Source organism: Lichenostomus cassidix, chromosome 20, assembly GCF_008360975.1.
Source record: "Lichenostomus cassidix isolate B80296 chromosome 20, HeHo_3.0, whole genome shotgun sequence".
NCBI lineage: Eukaryota > Metazoa > Chordata > Aves > Passeriformes > Meliphagidae > Lichenostomus > Lichenostomus cassidix.
The window spans coordinates 3,287,316-3,306,358 of NC_139500.1; the positions used below are offsets into that span (position 1 = coordinate 3,287,316).

At 42.0% G+C, this 19,043-nt stretch overlaps 1 protein-coding gene across 3 annotated transcripts; it reads left to right on the top strand.

Moving 5' to 3' along the window:
* The first annotated feature begins 7,847 nt into the window (after positions 1–7,847).
* Positions 7,848–18,397, top strand: STX16 (syntaxin 16). Of its 3 annotated transcripts, XM_085078898.1 has the most exons (9): positions 7,848–8,144; positions 10,444–10,488; positions 11,559–11,666; positions 12,559–12,699; positions 13,208–13,370; positions 14,295–14,386; positions 14,539–14,682; positions 15,194–15,274; positions 16,405–18,397. In XM_085078898.1, exons 1-9 carry the CDS (start codon positions 8,064–8,066, stop codon positions 16,507–16,509), a joined length of 960 nt encoding a protein of 319 aa, XP_084935024.1. In that variant the 5' UTR covers positions 7,848–8,063; the 3' UTR covers positions 16,510–18,397. The 3 variants fall into 3 exon arrangements, with proteins under 3 accessions (XP_084935024.1, XP_084935023.1, XP_084935025.1); XM_085078897.1 differs by lacking the exon at positions 10,444–10,488 and having other exon boundaries at positions 7,848–8,198; XM_085078899.1 differs by lacking the exon at positions 10,444–10,488 and having other exon boundaries at positions 7,849–8,144.
* The last annotated feature ends 646 nt before the right edge of the window (positions 18,398–19,043 follow it).

A 19,043-nucleotide genomic window follows, 5' to 3' on the forward strand; every position in this document is an offset into this window, starting at 1 on the left:
ACACCTTCCCCAGCTCTGCTGCAGGGGAGGCACAGCAGCACTGGGACCTTTTCCCTGGCCCCTGCTATGGAACAGCTCTGGGGCTCTCAAGTGTTCTCATTCTCAATGGTGGTGAAAGCCACTGCAGTGAGCTGGGACACTGCAGCACCAAGAATAGCAGATTCAGGCAGATCCCAGATTGCACAGTCCTTGTGCCCAGTGTTTCCTGCTGCTGAGTGATTCTGACAGCCTCTCCTGTGGATTTTAAGAGGGACACAGTGGAGAGGAGCCAGGGTGAACATTCCCATGCAAGGAAAATGAGGTGGCTGTGTCAAAGTAACTGGCACAGGCTGGATCCAGCCCTCCCTTGGGTGCAACAATTCAGCCACGGGTCTCTGGTTTTTCCTGCAACTCAGCTCAGGGTTTCAAGAACCCTGAGCCCTCTGTGGTCAATGGTGGATGTACTCCAAGCTTGGGAAGATGTGGTCACCCCTGAAAAGCACAGCCAACAGGCACTGGACTACCTTTCCCAGCAGGGATACAACAAGAACAGCAGTGCACAGAGATGGGCAATACATCCTGGAGGGCAGAGAGCCTCCCAGATCAGCCTCCACATGATAGCAATGAGGGATGAGGTCAAAATAACCCTCTGCCCGCTCTGTCCACCTCTCACATCATTCACATCCTGACATATTCATGTCCTGAGCCTCTCCCAGCAATGGGGATGACTGGGGAGTTCAGGGCATGGGTCATTGAAGGGTGTAGTCACTGTCACTGGAGAGCAGCTGGAGCCCACAAACAACAGCTGAGGGGTCCTGGCCTAAAGCCAGCCACGGGGACATCAGTGGGAGGTGAGCTGGAGGAGTCTGGGCTGCATGAGTCATCCAAGATTGGGCATCCCTGTCTCCAGAGGGATGAAACAAGGGGAGCTTGGAGAAAAAACAATTGTGTTTAAACCCAGCAGGCAGCAAAACACCATCCTCACTGAATCCCTCACAGTGGGATGGGGAAGAGAGCTGGGAAAAAGGTAAAACCCATGGGTTGAGATAAAGACAGTTTAATAGGACAGAAAAAAGTAATAATAAAAGAATACACAAAACTAGTGATGCGCAAAACAATTGCTCACCACTCACTGACCAATGCCCAGCCAGTCCCCAAGCAGCACCCACCAACCCCTGGCTAACTCCCCCCATTGTTTTTGTCCAGCATGATGCCACACAGTCTGGAATAATCCTTTGGTATGGGGGATCAGCTGTCCTGGCCATGTCCCCTCCCAGTTTCTTGTGCCCCATTCCAGCCTCCTTGCTGGCAGGGCAGCACAGAGGATGAAAAGTCCTTGGCTACTGCTCAGCAACAACTCAACCATCAGCATTATTCTCATCCCAAATCCAAAACATAGCACTGTACCAGCTATGAGGCAGAAAAAATAACCTGCTTCCAGCTGAAACCAGGACATTGTCAAATCAGCTTCACAATCTCTTACCTCAGTTTCTTCAAACTGGGGACAATAGGAAATGTTCTCATGAGGCTCTGGGGAGGGGAAGTTCTCAGATGGTGGAGACACTGTAATTCTTTTATCTGGGTAACAGGAAGAGAAGAGAAAGAAATGAAAGCAGTTCATTTCTTGGAGCTGCTGTTCTGCTGTTCCTTGCAATCCCTTTGTTTTGACTTCAGATGTATGGCCTGTTCAGGGTTTTTGGTGGTTTTGGGCTTTTCCCTACTGTGATCCTATTTAAAGCAGAAAGGGGTTTTCATCATTTCCCCATGGCCATTCTCAGCAGCAGCTCTTGCCCCCCTCCCTGCCTTGCTCCACTTGGTCTAATAAACTCTTTTTTTTTTGGTTGGTCCAGTTTCCTTCCTTGTACATCATCTCTTACATCATCTTTGTACTTAGGTTCTATCATTTCCTATTTCTAAGCACCTCTGAGGATAGCAATAAACACCAGGCACAGCAGTATCTTGGCATTACACATCAGCATCAGGCAGCAGTTCTAAGTGACAGAAAACCTGGAAATCTAAGGTTTCTTCACCACAAGATGCCCACTTGGCAATAACTGGGCACCAGTTCATTAAGAAAATCAGTGTTTACAGTTCCTAACTCTGCAGGAAGATCTAGGCCAAAAAAAGGTGAAGATTTGTTAAGTAGGACCCCACTCTTCTGTGCCCTCTGCTGCTCCCAACTGGCACTGAAATTCCCTCTTGTTTCAGAATGATTTATGGCTAAATGCTATCATTATAAAGCAGAGTCAGACTACTTCTGTGCAAGATAACACTCATTAGGCAGACTTTCTGACTAGATTTTTTTCACTGTTTCATTGATTATTTTTACATGGTAATGTGCAAAAACCTATTCATGTCTTTATTAGCCTGACTTGTTTCCTACGTTTATGAAAAAGATCTTTCTTTGATAACAGTTGTTATTGCTGGAATGAACGTCAGGCTGTGATCTACTGCAATACATCTTTCTGAATTGCCTTCTCTAATTTTGTTAGTTGAAAAAAACCACACCACCTAATTTAAAGAGATAAAACCTTCTGGAAGTGGAACGTTGCCACTAATTAGGATAACAAGAACGTAGGTATGAGCTGCTGGGACATTGGAGTCTAAGCTTCTTTTTCTAACACAAGAAGAGGCATATTTTTCTGGAACAGTCTTCCTTCTCTTACTGAAATTCTGCTGCTTTGAGGGAAATTATTGACATTAATCTCCTTATCCACGATTCCCTTAGGAAAAATGCTGACCAGGATTCAGCAGCTCCAGATTCAGGTCCTGGGTTTGCTATAAATACCCTGTACGACCTTGAGCAAGCCACTGTTGTTCTGTGACTTAGTTTTTCCGTCTGTAAAATGGCAGTGATGATGAATCCTGTGTTTTATTGCCAGCTCTTACATTACACATATCTGCAGGAGAACTGCTCACTGAATCTCCTCATGCCTTGGCTCCTCACGTCTGAAAGGGGAATAATAATACTTCACTTGTCTACTTATTTTGACTACATTTTGTTCATGTTTGGATGTACTTGAAGTACTGTGGGAGTCTGCCCCAGGATGCAAACAACACATTCCTCTCCTCTCTCACTGCAGCCATGGTGCTGTTTGACCCTTGAATGTCTGGTGTGTTATCTGTGGTGGTTTGACCTCTCAGGAAAAGCTGCTCTGTCAGTAACTGAGCTGTCTGATTTGCACTAAGGAGCGAGAGAAGCACTCACAGAGTGCACTGTGGTAGCTAAATTGCAGGGTAACATCCTCACTGTGGTCAACAGCAAACATTTAAGGGACAGAACATCCTGAATTCACACTATCTCTGCACATGAACATTTAATTACTGCTGTAACTCCAGCCCCAACACTTTTGCTCTGCTAAAAACCACATCCCTGACTGCTAGGTGTCCCACCTGGATCTAAAATTATCAATACCTTACAAGAAAAAGACCACTAACAATTTTTTATATCTGACAGCTCAATTTAAAACCAGAATATCTTCACGTGGCTACTGGAGAGAGAATTAGGGTAAGCAGAGATATAAATGTCCACAATGAGCAATCTTTTATCTTCGCTGCAGAGGTGACCTAGCACTGTGGTGACACAGATTTAATAGAGTGTCCAGCTGAGGGAAGGAATTCTGCACGATATTAGATGACAGAGTTGTTCCATTGTTTAAGTACCACAGGCATTATTAGTCTGTCACGAGACTGGGGTACAAACTCACAGGCTGTGCCTCTCACATCTGCCTTTGAACAAGGTTGCCTGTGTAATTATGTATGTGAAGTATGTCTGCCTGTAAACACCAAATTCATGCAGCTGAATTTTGATTAAAAAATTTCTCCCAGCCCTCCAAGCAGACACATCAGTCTTCACTGCCTACCCAGCTTAAAATAAGACTTGATTCCACCTGGATTGATTGCATTTCAGTAGCAGGGGAGCAGTACAGACACATTTGCAGGATCCATTCTACCATTTCTCAGTGTGCAGAAGACCAGCTGAACTCAAGGCAACATTTGACGTTGAACAAAAAAGGACAGAACCCCTTTAGAGATGTGAATTTGTATCTTTATTATTTAAACATCCATTATTTTGTGTCTCTGCAGGACCAAATTATTATCCTTTTTCAGATGTTTTTCTGGAATTCTCTAGATTCCACAATCTGCTGTTAAAATGCTGGTACAGTTAGATCAATATGAAAAGCCAGTTTGTTCAACAACAGTTTTCCAGGCAGAGTTACAGAATGTCAGCTGTTTGAACCCAGAGAAAATAACAGATCTCCTCTGTTTATGTTTCCAATGGGTGCATTCAGATTATAGCTCATCAAAAGAAAGACATTATGGGCAACCATGTCTCATTTTCTTGTAAGGAAGCTGGAATACCAAGAGCTGGTTGAGAAACCTAGGGACTGAATTTTAAAAGCAGCACAGGCTGTTCCTGTTCCCATCTCCCTGCCTTGCAGCACCATCTACAGAGATGCTGTCAGTATCACACCCACTCCAACCTCGGGAAGCTCCAGTTCTCTGGACAAACAAATCCTGTCTCAGAGATTACCCTGCTCAGCAAACTGTGAGTTTGACAGCCCTAAAACCTGAAATCCTTCTGCAGCAAGATAAAGGCAAGAATATGATCAATTTTCCCAGGAGCCATAGGAGAGGCATCTCTAGCAATGACAGCAGTAAGCCAGACATTTTGCTGGTTGTTTTTTTCTTTAGAAACTTTCCTGCAGAAGAACTTTTCTGGCAGAGAAGTGTTCCATCTGCAAAAGGATGGTGGGATTTTTCAGGGCAAAATGCACTTCACGGTCCATTAATCCTAACTTTGGCACCAGCTGATTGTTCAGGCTTCAAAAGAGTGCAATATTTCACCTCCTCCGTGTATCTACTCAATTACACAAGATAAAACATCGTGGGGATTGACCTTCATCTGATCACTGGAGCATAAGGTCTGCTTGCCCTTGACGTGGCCTGAGTACCCAAACAGCAGCACAAGGACTGGACCACAACGATGGGGTTTTCAAGCACATTTTAAAAGCTGGAGTTTGAAATATGGCTCTGATTAACTTGCCATTAAGAAAAGGGGAAAAAAAAAATCTTATCTATCCACCTCGAAATAGAATGTTCTTCTGAATATGGAGTGGTTTTTTCCACCAGAAGCCTGATCCAAATGCCACAGTAGTAACTGGAAAGTTCCCCACCAGGCCCTGGCTGTGGGAGGAGGTGGGTGCAGGAATGTGCCAGTGCAGGCAGCATTGCTATCTCATGGCTCACTGGGAGCAGCAGGAAAGAACAGGCATTTCAAAAAGCAGATAAAAGGGCAAGGGAAGACACAGGCTCCAAACCTGCAGCAGTGGGCTTAGGCACAGACATGCAACAGCCCTAAATATTAACAGCACACACTTGGAAAGATGTATTTAGGGATGTGTGCTGTCTTAGGAGGGGAAAATATGTTCTGGGTTTGTGATGATCGGATCAAATACTACATTCTAATGTGGTTGTTTGCCTTTGCTATGCCTGTAGGAAGGACATACCAGGACCCAATTCCTCAGATGGTTGAACATATTCTTCTCATTTCCAGCCTACATTTATCCATTACCAGACAGAACAGAACTACCAGCTCTTATCTGTATGAAAACTAACAGAGTTATCAGGTTAGTCCAGCATTGTCCACCTCCAATTAATAAATCCATGTTGCCTTTTAGCACATTTCTCTCTGCCATCATGCCTGCTATTATTCTCTTTTGCTAAATTTATCCCAAAGTCTTGTGTTTTATTTGGATCAGACTTTAATCATTTTTCCTCTTTTTAAAAGCTGAAAGAATTTTTCCTGTTCTCAAATTGTGTTGTGTTGCTCATGCAGGGATGCTGTTACACAGCCAGATATAAAGTGCTCTTGGATGTCTGAGTCAGAAATTAGAACATTCCAGCTGAAAGGTGTCTATAACGATCATTTAGCCCAAATTATTGTCGCATTATGATCTTTATGATTTGTTCCACTTGGATGAGGTCATTTCTGTCTCCATGCATTCATTTCCTCTGTGTACATTTCCACTGCATATTATACATTCATTTGTGTCCTGTCCTGCCTCTCTCCCTTTCACCACCTCTTCCTCTCTTCTCCTTCCTCTCCTGCTATGTACGCCTGAAGAACATTTTGCTATTTGTTTTAATTTCCTTTGCAAGATCTACCTTAGCTTTACTTCTGGCCCATTTCCCTTTATGCCTACACTTCCTAACTTCTAAGACGTAGTTTTCTTTGATTAATCCTTTTTTCCATTTCTTCTACTCCCTGTGCTTGTTCCTAATATCCACTTTGAAGTGGTTGTTCATCAAGTCTGGACCCATTCTTTGCAGAGTTTTATCCCTCTGTGTACAAGTCCTAAATACTTTTTATAGCCCCTGCTTAAATTCCAAGCCTGCCCAACATCCAAAACCTTTTAAGCTGGCAAACATCAGGAAGCAAAATATGTTAATTGCTGCTGTGTACCAACTTCCAGCACACTGGGCTTCCTGCTGGGTTCATGTTTTCCATCCAAAAGAGATATTCCAAATGGTTTTTCCTAAAAGATCATGGTGAGACTATGGCAGGAGAAATTTCTCTTGACCTCCAGCCACGGCAGCAGTGCCAAGAGAAGGCAGGAAGGTCATTAGCTGTTCTCATAGTATAAAAATTGTTACAGTAGATTAAAAATTAGCATGAAGAAATGAAGCACACACATATATTTTTAAAGCCTTTGTCAGGCAGCCAAAGTGAAAGCAGATTTCACCAGACCACGAAAAATGAAATGCGTGCATTAGGCCTTGTATGGCTGGAGCTTATTTCCTTGCTAAATTCCAAGTTTCAGGTCTCTCCTGCTGAGGCAGAAGGACTGCTCAAGAAAACTCCCCAAATATCTTATAATAGCACAGGGAATTTTTTTCTTTCTATTTTTCACGGTACAAGTTTGCCCAGGCGGTTAAATAAAACGAGATAACATTTCCAGAAAATGTGGTTGTGATTACAGTCCCTGTTCCTACCACATGTGTAAATACTGGTTGGTTTGGGAGGGGTTTTTGAGGGTTTTAGTGAAGGAATCTCCTGATAATCCACGGGCAGCAGCTGCCCTGGCTGAGCTGGGCAGTGACCACTGCTGTTTCTATGGGGGATTTGTTGTGTGACCCTTGGAATAAAGGCATGGGGTGCACTGGAAGGAGGTCAAGCCCATCTAATGTCATGAATAAAGGCATGGGGTGCACTGGAAGGAGCTCAAGCCCACCTCATGTCATGAATAAAGGCATGGGGTGCACTGGAAGGAGCTCAAGCCCACCTCATGTCTTGTCTGCCCCATGCTGGGTTAGACAGAAGAGCTGGGAAAAGTCATTTTAGTCACGGTATTGAAAAGTCTCTTTTGGAAAGTCAAACCCCATATTGACATTTTAAATGGCTTGCTCACTTTCAGGGAACGTCTCGGGGTTTGAATGGTTGGGGCTGGGAAAAGGCTGTGTGTGGTTGTTTGGGAAACAGAAAATTGACTGGAGGCGAAGGAAATGGCAAGGAAGGGGTGGGAGGGATTGGGAAGTGAAAAACAAATGGGATGTGGGCATGGGCTGGGGATGGACACAGGGTTGGACTGGGGATGGACATGAGGAGGGATGTGGGGTTGATGTGGAGCTGATGTGGATGTGGAGATGGAGATGGAGATGGACCTGGCGATGGACGTGAAGATGGACATGGGTTGGACTGGGGATGGACTGGGGTTGGCCTGGGGATGGACACGGGAATGGCCTGGGGATGGACACGGGGATGGCCGTGGGTATTGCTGCCCCGGCCCGCGGAGAGCGGAACTGTTGAGGCGGCCGAAGTTCCGGCCGGAGCGGAGCGGCGCGGTGAGCCGGAAGGCGGCGGCGCCGCACAACGCGGAAGTGCCGGTGGGCCGGCGATGGCGGCGCCCGGCGGCCGCGGGGTGCCGGGCTGGGGGGTCCCGCTCCCGGCCAGGGGCGGCCCGGGCCCGGCCCTCTGAGGGCTCCCGCTCGCGGCCCTCTGACGGGTCTCCGCCCCGGCCCTGCGAGGGGCGGCCGCCGCGGGTGCGGGCCGGGCTGGGCCCGGCGGCGCGGGGCGGGGGGCCATGGCCACCCGGCGTCTCACGGACGCGTTCTTGTTGTTGCGGAACAACGCGGTGCAGAGCCGGCAGCTGCTGGCCGAGCAAGTGAGTAGTTTCGGCTCCTCCAGCCCTCTGAATTCACGTAGCATGGCTGCTGCGGTGAGTCTCCTCCCTTCATCCTTCTGTACTCGCCGCGCCCCGGGCTGCCGGCCGTGCCGTGCCTTAACCCGCCCTGCCCCGCTTCCCCTGAGCCCTCTCCCCAAATTCCCCCGTCCCACCACCTCCCTCCCTCCCTCCCCGCCCTGTTGATTCCTGTTTTCCCCTCCCTCCACGTAAAAGGAATAGAAGAGATCTGTGTGTTCTGATCGCATCTCTATTCGCTTCGTGCAGAATGAATCAATTACTGTTCGAACAGCTTCGTGTTTGCGTTAACACGAGGTTTTTGATGCCTCTTCACCTCCAAATGAATAAAAAATCATAAAGCAGAACTCTTCTATTCACCTCACTGTGGGCACTGTTAATACACTGGTGGAGTTTATTCCCATTGCTTAGGATGTTCATTGCCCTTTTTTATTTCTTAATCCCCTAAGTCCAAGTAAAACTCAAACACATGTGTGAGACAGGGGAGTCAGTAGGTTCTCGTGTAACTCCTCTTTACAGAAACTACCAAAAGCTGTTGGTTCAGAGGCAGTCTCTGTAGCTTTTTCTAGGTTTTGGGCTGGTCAGGCTTTGATGGGCTGCTTGGCAGCTCAGCTCTGCTCAGGTTTTCACACTTTCTGTTTAAACTTGTCATTTATTTGTCATAGCCACCAGTAAATATCTCCTGGCAGTCTCATCGTTCTAAATTGCTTTACATTAATGCATTTTTCTTAGGAAAAACAGTGCTTCCTGTTGCTGTCAATGGTCGTTGTTCACTGCTAACTTTATTACACCTGTGTCTAATAAATTGTGTATTAAATTGCATTTGCAGAACAGGAAATGTCAATAGTAATTTGTATTATACATGTGTATTTGGGCTCTGCATTAGTCCTTGTTAATTTTTTTTTTTCCCATATCAATGTCACTTCTGTAGATCCTTGGGTATAGTAAAATAGAAAACATAGTGATAATTTAAACTCACTACTCCTGAGCAGTGAAACTGCACTTTACTCAGCAGCCAGGGCAATAACACTTAGCACCTGCATCAAATATTCATTGGCAGTATTTGTTAACATTAATTGAAGGTTTTTGCAGGGCTGCTCATTCAAATGCAGTGGAGGCTCTCAGTGGCTGAACTGTCCATCTGTGCAGTGGCTGAAGGGAGTCAGGGGCTCAGGTTTGGCCCTGGTGGGCAGTTCAGAGTTCCATAGTTGCTACAAGTGAAGTGTTTTAGCAAGAAGTGTAAAGATGTCAGTGTGAGCTGTTTGTATTTCATGGATTTAGGTGTCACTGTCAGAATTGCAGATTCCTTTTTGGTTGTACCCCCAAGGCAGAGCTGCTGTGTGCCAGCAGGGCAGGGCTGCAAATTCTAACCCACAGGACTTCAGCTTCCCTTAGTTCATCTCCAGGTTTCTCCTCAAGAAATCCTTTGCTGTGAGAACTCTGTCAAGAATTGCATTCTAAAGCCAGCTAATCAAAGCAGCATCTTTAACAGGACAGCCCTGATTCAAAACCCTGGGGAATCTCGTAAGAGATCATCAGTTGATGCTGCTTTGTTAAACCACAAGTATTTTGTCCAATTTTAGGCCTGACTTTGTTAATCTTTGAGTGAAATATCCTTTTGCTCACACATCCCTTCCACAGTGCAAGGACTGATGAACAGAGGAGGTGCAGATGCCTTGCCTTGTGTATTCTTTCAGATCCCTGCAGAGTTACTGTTCCCTAAAAGTAGAGCACAGCTCGAGTGTGTGCAGCAGTGACTGAACATTTGCTTTTGCTTTGTGTCTTTTGCTGTCTGTTTTATCCTGTGAGAACTGGGGTCAGTGAATGTCTTACAGAAACTTCTCTGTGCCTCCTCCAACCACAGTCAAACCCAGTGGATGCTCAATGCTGCAGTCAGGCTGCCCTTGCTCTCACACTTCAGTGTATTCTATTGCAGGTTTTCTCCCTGACATTTCAGTATTTAGAAACTTCACTGTGCAATTACTTTGTAAAACAAACCAAGCTCTGCACTTGATCTCTCATGTTCTTGCTGTTTACCAAGGAACTGACATATTTCTTTTGAAAGTTGGTGCACTAAGCAAAATGCTGACTTAAAATGCAATATCATTATGTATTTATTGATTAACCGTGTCTTAAAAGCCAGTTTGTTTGTTCTTGGTAAACCATCATGCTTTAAAAATAAATCAGTATTTTCTCAACTGACCATGCCCTATATCTGTCCTATGTCTCTTTTTTCCCTTTTATCTTTTGCTGTCTCTAACTGGATGGGGCTGATGGGATCCACAAATCACTTCAGGAGCTGGATGAGGTATTGTTTTTCACATTTTATTCTGCCATGGTGCATCAAGCCTACATCACTGAGCTAAAATATTCTTTCTTTATTCTGCTAGCTTATTGAATTTCATTATATAGGATGAAGGGTCTGTGCACAGTAGAAGGATAGGCTGCATAGAGAAATCAAGCATTTTGTGATAAAATGTTATATTGTGAGTAGATAAATGTATGAACTAGTCTGATTTACTGTGCACAGATGGGATAGCATGACTTTGCACAATGAAGCCATTAACTATTTTTCATGCTGTGCATAAATGATGCAAACTTTATTGATCAGAAAATAAGGTCAGGGATAAAGAAAGTGCTTTCAAGAAAGTGTTGCTCAGGAAGGATGAGGCATTGTTGCTTAAAAATGGATGGGGTAGGGAATGACAAAACTTTCCAGGCCTGATAAAGGAAAATTAGAAATTTGGGAGAAACTAGGAAGGGAGGTGTTTTTATGATACCTTTCCCAAGTAATTAGTTATGTTTCAAGTGATATCATGAGTGATCATCTCCACTGCTGCCTTGGCTATTTGTGTTTAGCACATTTTAATTATCACTAACTAAGTAATTTAACCACTTGAGTTGCATGCATGCCAGTTTGCAAGAGTGTTTGTTCTTCATAATAGCATTGTTTGAGAACAAGCAGTTATAATAAATGGGTTTTTTTATGAGACTTTTCCCAAATGCAATTTTCAAACTTACCAGGCCTGATAGGAGCTGTGCTGCACCATTGGCTGGGAATTACTGTCTGATAGAAATGTACCAGCATGGGAATTGAATTCTCTCTGCAATGCCATCTTTCCTCCTGGAAAACCTGCTAAGAATTTATTCTGAGAGTAACTTTGATCTTTCAGATGCTGTAGGAAGTGGGAGGCTGTAGGTCATTAGCACAAAGGGGCAAACCAGGAGATGTGATGTTCGATCATACTCACTTCATGAACAAACACATCTCTGAGCTTAATTTCCGTGGGAAGGCAAACACACATTTTTCTCTGATGCTCAGGGATTTGGATCTAATTAGAATCAAACTAATTTGGTGTCTTTTTCCCCCTTCTGCAGCTGGCTGATGATCGCATGGCCCTTGTGTCGGGAATCAGCTTGGATCCCGAGGCTGCCATCGGAGTGACAAAGCGCTTACCTCCCAAATGGGTCGATGGAGCAGATGAGGTAAGTGCTCTGCTGGGGCACATCCAGCACACTGTGCACCTCCCATGGAGGGATTTATCAGTGTTTGTGACAGAAATAGTATTAGAAGAAAGATTAACGTAAGAATTTTAGTTTGGATTTTTGTTTGAACCTGGTGAGGAGTCTGGTTGAATAGACTCTAAAATGATGGGATGAGCAGTTCAGTGTTTGAAAACAGGAAACATTAGTGTCTTCTAGCAGGAGAATTTTCCTGCCTCTGCAGTCTGCATGCCTTGCAAGTTATGGAAATATTTGGAGGAATGCAAGAGAATGATTCTGGAGGCATCGAGTTAAAAGCTTTTCCCAGTATTTGGAGTGTGAAGCTGTTCTTGACTTTCAGAAAATCCTTTTTTTAAACTCAGAACACACATTGGTTTATCAGTTTGTGTGTCCAGAACCGATTGTGCAGAAAGGTGCTTAGACTCATTTTTACTGCTGTAATAATCATCCTTACAGATTTATTTTTAATTACTTGGTTGAAAACATGTCATTTAACTTCTGCTATTGAGTTGAGGCCATTCAATGTTTGACAGACTTGAAGGATGTGACCTCAGTTTTCATTAATATTTTTGGAAGTTGGCTAAATCTTCTTGCTATGATACTGTATAATGATCAAAATATTATTCCAACTTAATGAAGTGTATTTGAAAACAGCAGTCTTGCCTAAGATTAACAAGTCAGTTTTAAAAAGTAGCAAACTCAAAGTCTGTTAAGAGTATTCAGTTTCTTAGCTTTTTATGTGGCTTTTAATGAGACTTGGTCTGCTTTTTATGTTACAGATTTCTGTCAATGATTTTTATCTAACATTTGTCAGAACCTTTTCCCCTGAAACATGAGTTACTTCCCTTTCTTCCTGTTGGGCTTTCTGTTTTAGATTCAATATGATATTGCCAGGGTTAAACAGAAGATGAAAGAATTAGCCAGTCTTCATGATAAACATCTAAACAGACCCACACTGGATGACAGCAGTGAAGAGGAACGGGCAATAGAAATAACAACCCAAGAGATCACACAGGTACAGACTGCTTTGGGTTCTAAACCTCCAGTTTGGCACATCTTTAATGCATTAGGATGAGGCAGTGGTTTGCTTAGAGGAAAGCATTTATTTTATGAGCCAGAACTCCTGGGCTCTGCTCTGAACTTTGCAACGAGTTGCACAACCTCCATGTTCTTTCCCTTACCTCTTTGCTTTTCCACTGGGAAAAGGATTGGGAGATTAATGAAATCAAATTTACAGATATCTCAGAGAAATGCAGCTATCTATTCTAAGTCTTGCAGTCCAGCCAGCTATAATGAAGTAAATGTCTTTGGTGAAGGTGGTTGTGTTACTCTGCTACCTTGTTAGCTTGTTTGTTCATTTATATTCTATTTCTGTATCTTTTTAAACATTGCATGGGGCAGTAAAAAATTAATTTAAAAAAATGTACAGATCAAAATATTAGTCTTCAGTGTGGCACTTTGCAATGTACCATTTAAAGTGTGTGCTGCTGTTTGCTTTTTCATTAACAAAATTGTTTTCTCAGTTATTCCACAGATGTCAGAGAGCAGTCCAGGTGTTGCAGAGCAGGTCACGTAGCTGTACAGAACAAGAAGCACGTGTTCTCAGGAATGTAGTGTCTTCCTTAGCTCAGTCCCTTCAGGACCTCTCCACCAACTTTAGGCATGCACAGTCTGACTATCTCAAACGTAAGCATAAGAGATGTAACAGTAATGCATGGGCACCTCCTGTGCAATCCACTCACTGAGGTGTGCTTGTTCTCTTGCTTGGGAAAACTGAAGCACAGAAGGGTTAAGTGATGCACACAGGACTAACTAGAGGTTAGAATTGGAGAGTTTCTGGTTCACAGCCCGTGTTCAAACTGCTTTGTTCTACTTACTTTTTCATGTTGCTGAAGAAGAAATGTCATAGTTAAGTGTATCAACAAAACAGAGTATTTCATCCATCCGCATTTTTAATGCATTTTGGTTCTCAAAATGTGGTTTGCAAAGCTGCTTCTGTTACACTGGTGAAGCAGCCTTTGGTTTTCAGCTATGATATCTACTGTAGATGGCAGGCTGTGATGGATAAAAGGTAGTCTGTGATAAATTAAAATTCTGCATCCATAGACAGATTGAAAGTGGAACAACCTCTGCTTAAAACTCTCAAAATTTTGTTCGGTTTTGTCTTAAAGTGAGTCAGATTATTTTAATCTTGAAAGAAACCCACAAAAACTTGATTTTCGAATTTAACATTGATACTTCTTCGTCCTGTGGTATAAATGTCACAGGTGGAACTGAAGATTACAGTTCAGACAAGGGGTGTTCCTAAGAGAATTTGTTACAAAATAGTCTGGAGTGATCACACTTTAGGCTCTTAATTTACCTAATTTTTTTAACTTCACGGAACATAACGACTTAAAAATCACTGATTTAATCAGTCTTGCAAGTCTGGGTCAATTTGTTATGCTTTTGTTAAATAGTAAGCCTGACAGTTAAATTTAAATATTGTGATTTAAGTAATTTACTAGCCAGATTTTCTTCTTTTTGTGCTTTTTCTGTCCAATGCTTCAGAACTTACTCTGATTATACTGTGATTAAATATTATGCTCAGATATAGTCTGCCTTTTACAGGAATGAAGAATAGAGAAGAAAGGTCCAAACACTTCTTTGACACCTCAGTCCCACTGATGGATGATGGGGAGGATGACACACTTTATGATAGAGTAAGTTGTTTTTACACAGATTTAATATGAATTGCATTTTCTCAGGTAATAAATATCTGTCCGAGTTACAAAATGTTGTTATCCTTTTAATGATTTCTAACATTTTCATGCTGTTAATATTAGTTCAACGTGTAAATCTTGTCTTTCACCAGGGTTTTACAGACGACCAGCTGGCATTGGTGGAGCAGAACACGCTGATGGTGGAAGAGAGGGAACGAGAAATCCGTCAGATTGTGCAATCAATCTCCGATCTCAACGAGATATTTAGGGACCTGGGAGCAATGATAGTAGAACAGGTACATTGACAGCACAGTGCTAGTAAGAAATGGGACATTCCATGTCGTGTGACTCATTTGTCCTAACCTCTTCATGCTCAGGTTTCCTTTACTTGAAATATGCCACAAGTCAAGTTAATGAAAATAAATGAATAAAAATTCAACTGGCAATGCGTGTTCAACTAAAAAAATATAAAATAAAAAGACCATAGAAAGCCAAAGTTCTCTTGGTTATTTCTCCCAGAGATTCAGTTTATGTTAAATGTGTCAGCCAAAAGCACCTGGTCTGCAATTAAGGTGATTTTTAGGGATGTGATGTGAGATGGTGACAGAGCTGCCATTAGGCACTGAGCAAGGAAGTTGCTTAATGAAGTCCCAGCTAGTTCTTCTGTGTAGGAACAGAAGAATTGTTTACATAGTTCATGAGCTGTTTGCCTTGAGTGTTGCTAATTACTCTGCTGCTTATAATAATAATTGCTTTATGAAGTTCATTTAGGTTCAATTTGGTGCTTGTTTTCTCCATTCTATTTAGGGAACAGTTCTAGATAGAATTGACTATAATATTGAGCAGTCATGTATGAAAACTGAAGAGGGTCTAAAACAACTGCATAAGGTAAGCTGATGGAATACTTTATCTGTTTTGCATATCTAATAATCTTTTATAATAATAATCTTTTGTAATTAAATAGCTATTAAGTTATTCAGTCAATTTTCATTTGGACATTGTCCCTTTTAGAAATGATTTCTGTACAGTATGAAATGTCCAGCTGTACTGTAGGAGGAGCTTTCCATAGAACTTCTGTTAATGTCATGCTTGATGCCTTGAATTAATTTCTTAAATGACTTTCTGGGCATCCAACCAATGTGCTTTGATATTTATATTGCTGACCTGGTGGGACCTGTCTGCAATTCCTTCTCTGTTTGGAGAGCCAGGCACTTGGGAAATAGGGCTGGTTATTGGGTACCTCCCTGCAGACTTTAGTTTGAAAACATTATCTCAGTCATGGGAGCAGAAAGAATATTTATTAATGCTTTCTCTTACCATCTGACACTTGTTGGATGTCAGGTCCAACCTCTTGCTTTAATGTGAAGCTTTTACTATGAACAGCTGAAAAATTTTAAAAACATTGATCTCACCAGATCAGAGTTTTGTGGTCTTTTTTTTGTTGTTTTATTTTAAAGGTTTATTAATTAAAAACAAAATGCAAATTTTGTTTTCTTCAGTTTCTATTAGTAGACTTTTATTGGTTTTTGGAAAGTTTTCTTCATGTTGTGTCCTTTTAATTCCCCTTGGAAAAAGAGAAGAGAGATGAGAAATTATGGTTAAAAGAAAGAAGGAATGAAGCAGAAAGCTTGAGAACCAACTCAAAAACAAAGCTTCCAGTTCAAATTGAAATTAAATAAAAATGCACACTGATCAGTTACAACAAATATGCCTATTAAAAAAGGAGATTTTGGTGTGAATTTTAGTGTCCTTCAAATATAAAACAGGAATCTTATCCTAGCAAGGTGAGCCTGCTCTTTAACACAGGTGGATGTGACTTCAGTGCACATTTACCTTCACTGGAGTTTGTGGTGCAGATCAGAGTTACTTTGTGGGAATTGCCTGCAATGTCCATTATATGAAATGTCAGCTTACCAAAGAACAATTTGAAACACATGGACTTCACTTACACTAAACAAGAATCTGCACTTTAGCCTTGTAGAAATCTAATTATTAACTCTTTCTTCTCTGTTCTATAGGCAGAGCAATATCAAAAGAAGAACCGGAAGATGCTCGTTATTTTAATTTTGTTTGTTATAGTAATTGTCCTCATTGTTGTTCTTATTGGTGTAAAGTCACACTAGGTTTCGCTTCATTTTCTCATTTTTGGAGTTTCTGTGAACTTTTTTCCCAATGTGAATGGATGGACCTGCACTCCAGAAAGCTGCCTTTGAATGTACGAGCCCTTGTGGTGCAACGTCTGTGCAATGTTTCTGTAGAGTTCTTCAAAGTACAAGTCTGGTGATCTGTGAGGTGTTTGTAAGGATTATATGGAAAATGTCAGGAAATTTGATGCTCCCACACAGAAAAAAAATTTGGCGCTCTCTGCAGAGGTGTTTGGAAACACAGTACTTAAGAATAATTAAAAATTGAAGTTTACCAGTGACTACAGTAATTAGTGTGTTACTGTGAACAAAAATGTGTTGTCTTCTATATCCTTATGTCATAATTGTTGTAGGCTTCACATTTAAGCCATGTCAATGGGACTGGATACCAAAAATTGATCTAGATGTAAAATACGTTGAGACACAAAATTGTTTGATTGAATGCCCTTTCTTCCAGACTCAAAAACTCCAAAGAACTGGATAGACAGCTAAAAAGGAAAGCTTTTAGCAACCAGAACGTAATCCAACCCCTGTGATCTTAATTTAGATACTGCACCATTACTAAGAATCAGTGGTACTTGATCTTGTAAATAGCAAGATGTAATCACTGGCATAATTTAACGTGTTTAGTTAATTAAAAAATTTTCTGAGCTTGAGTAATCATGGGAATGATTTTCCTTCATTGAGTTGATCATATTTTTTTTTCATGCATAATTTCTTTTTTGACTTTAAAGTACAGACATTGCATTAAAGCAGTGGTGAAGTTAAGCTGAGAAAATAGAGTAGAAACCCAAAAAGAGAATCTCTCTGGCCTGCTGTAGTGGGTCTTGGATGTTTCAAACTGTAACTGCTGTATAAGCTGTTTATTTTGTAGTGCATTTGTCCATATGGGTTATGTTTTTTGTGTAAGAAGTGGCTTCACTACAGTAGATATTACATCCATTTTCCCTGACAGAAGATTCTCTTTCAAATGTCTGCCTGGAAGAGGACGTGTTTGTGGTCTTTTTGACCATGACAGATGTCACACAAGTGACATGTTACAAGGCCTTCAGTGGAGGATTTGGGGTTTTCACTATTTTTTTCAGTGGAAGACTTTGCTGCAGGCCGTACTACAGAAATTAGGGCAACCTGTAAGTAATAGAATACTCTTAATTTAATTCAGGCCTGAAGTGGTGTGCAATTGTAGAGGCCTTGTCTTAATATTTTTAATACTGCTTTTTTATATGTTTGGGGGCTTTTTTTTTTCCCAAAGGGACTGTAACTTCCTTCATTTTTTTGACTGATACAAGTGCTCCCCATAGACCTGCAGAGATGCTCTGCTCCAAGCCCCTCAAGTGCAGTTTCAAAACACTATGACATTGAAGTTGCATCTGTTGCCTGCCCTGAATTTCTTTACTCTCTGCTAAAGAGGACTTGAGATGTGGCTTTAAACTGACCATTTTCAGGGATGGACCTGAAAGCAAAGACTGCAAAAACATGACAGCCTTGGCTTTTTGTGGGGCTTAGGAAAAGCTTTGTACCACTCTTGTTACCTCTAGAGAAAGGGGATGTTGAACCACCAAAACTGCCAGTTCACTGAATTCATGAAGTAAATTGGTAAAAGAAAGGAAGAATGAGGCTTGTGTTGGGTGTGCAGCTCCCCTGTTCTGGTGATAGATCTTTCAATGATCGTGAGTAAAACTACTGTCTCCCTCGTGCTGTCTGCATCACTAGGTGTGAAGCAGAAAATCGCTATAATTTAATATACTGTATTTGCAACTTTCTCTCTAACATGAGATCGTGTTATTTATTTCTGTCTTGACCGGTGCTTTTGACATTTTATCATGGCAGATGGATTCAAAGAAGTAATAAAACACTTCCAACCTAATTGGGCAATTATTCTTTTTTTTTTTAATTAAAACTGAAACGTACTTTTGTGATATTAACATGTTTCTGTTTTTCATAATAAATGAAAGTGGCAGTGATGTGACATATCTTTTTCCAAAAAAAGTAACTTTCTGTAGCACAATGTCATTTGCATTGTCAAGAGTGATTTCCCATGACTTATGCCCACTGTCTTTACCTATTTTCTACCCAAAATCTGTCCCAGGAAATGCATTTTTAATGAGGTTAAACTCAGATGTCAAGTGTCCTGTGTAACTTGAGCTGGAATTTATTGAAGCATAATTATATTGAGGAAGAAAACTCGGGGCAGGCTCGTTTCTAGATCATTGCAGGAGTGTGGCTTATTCTGAGTCAGTCTGAATAACTATCAGCAGTTCAATCAAACCTGCTGCTTTGTGGGAGTTTCCCCACAAGAAGGGTTCTGTCTGTGCCTTTGGGCAATGAAAGCCCAGAAAAGCCACAGCAGCTACTGCCTGCTCAGGTATTCCAGGAGCTGCCTGAGCCTCCTGCCTGCACTTCTGTCCAGCCCTGGAAATCTCTGTGTGCTGCTGCTACAGACAAAGCTGGAGCTCTTGGGGCTTCTTCATGCTGCTGGATTCTTCCCAGCCTGTGTGGAAGCTCAAATTCCT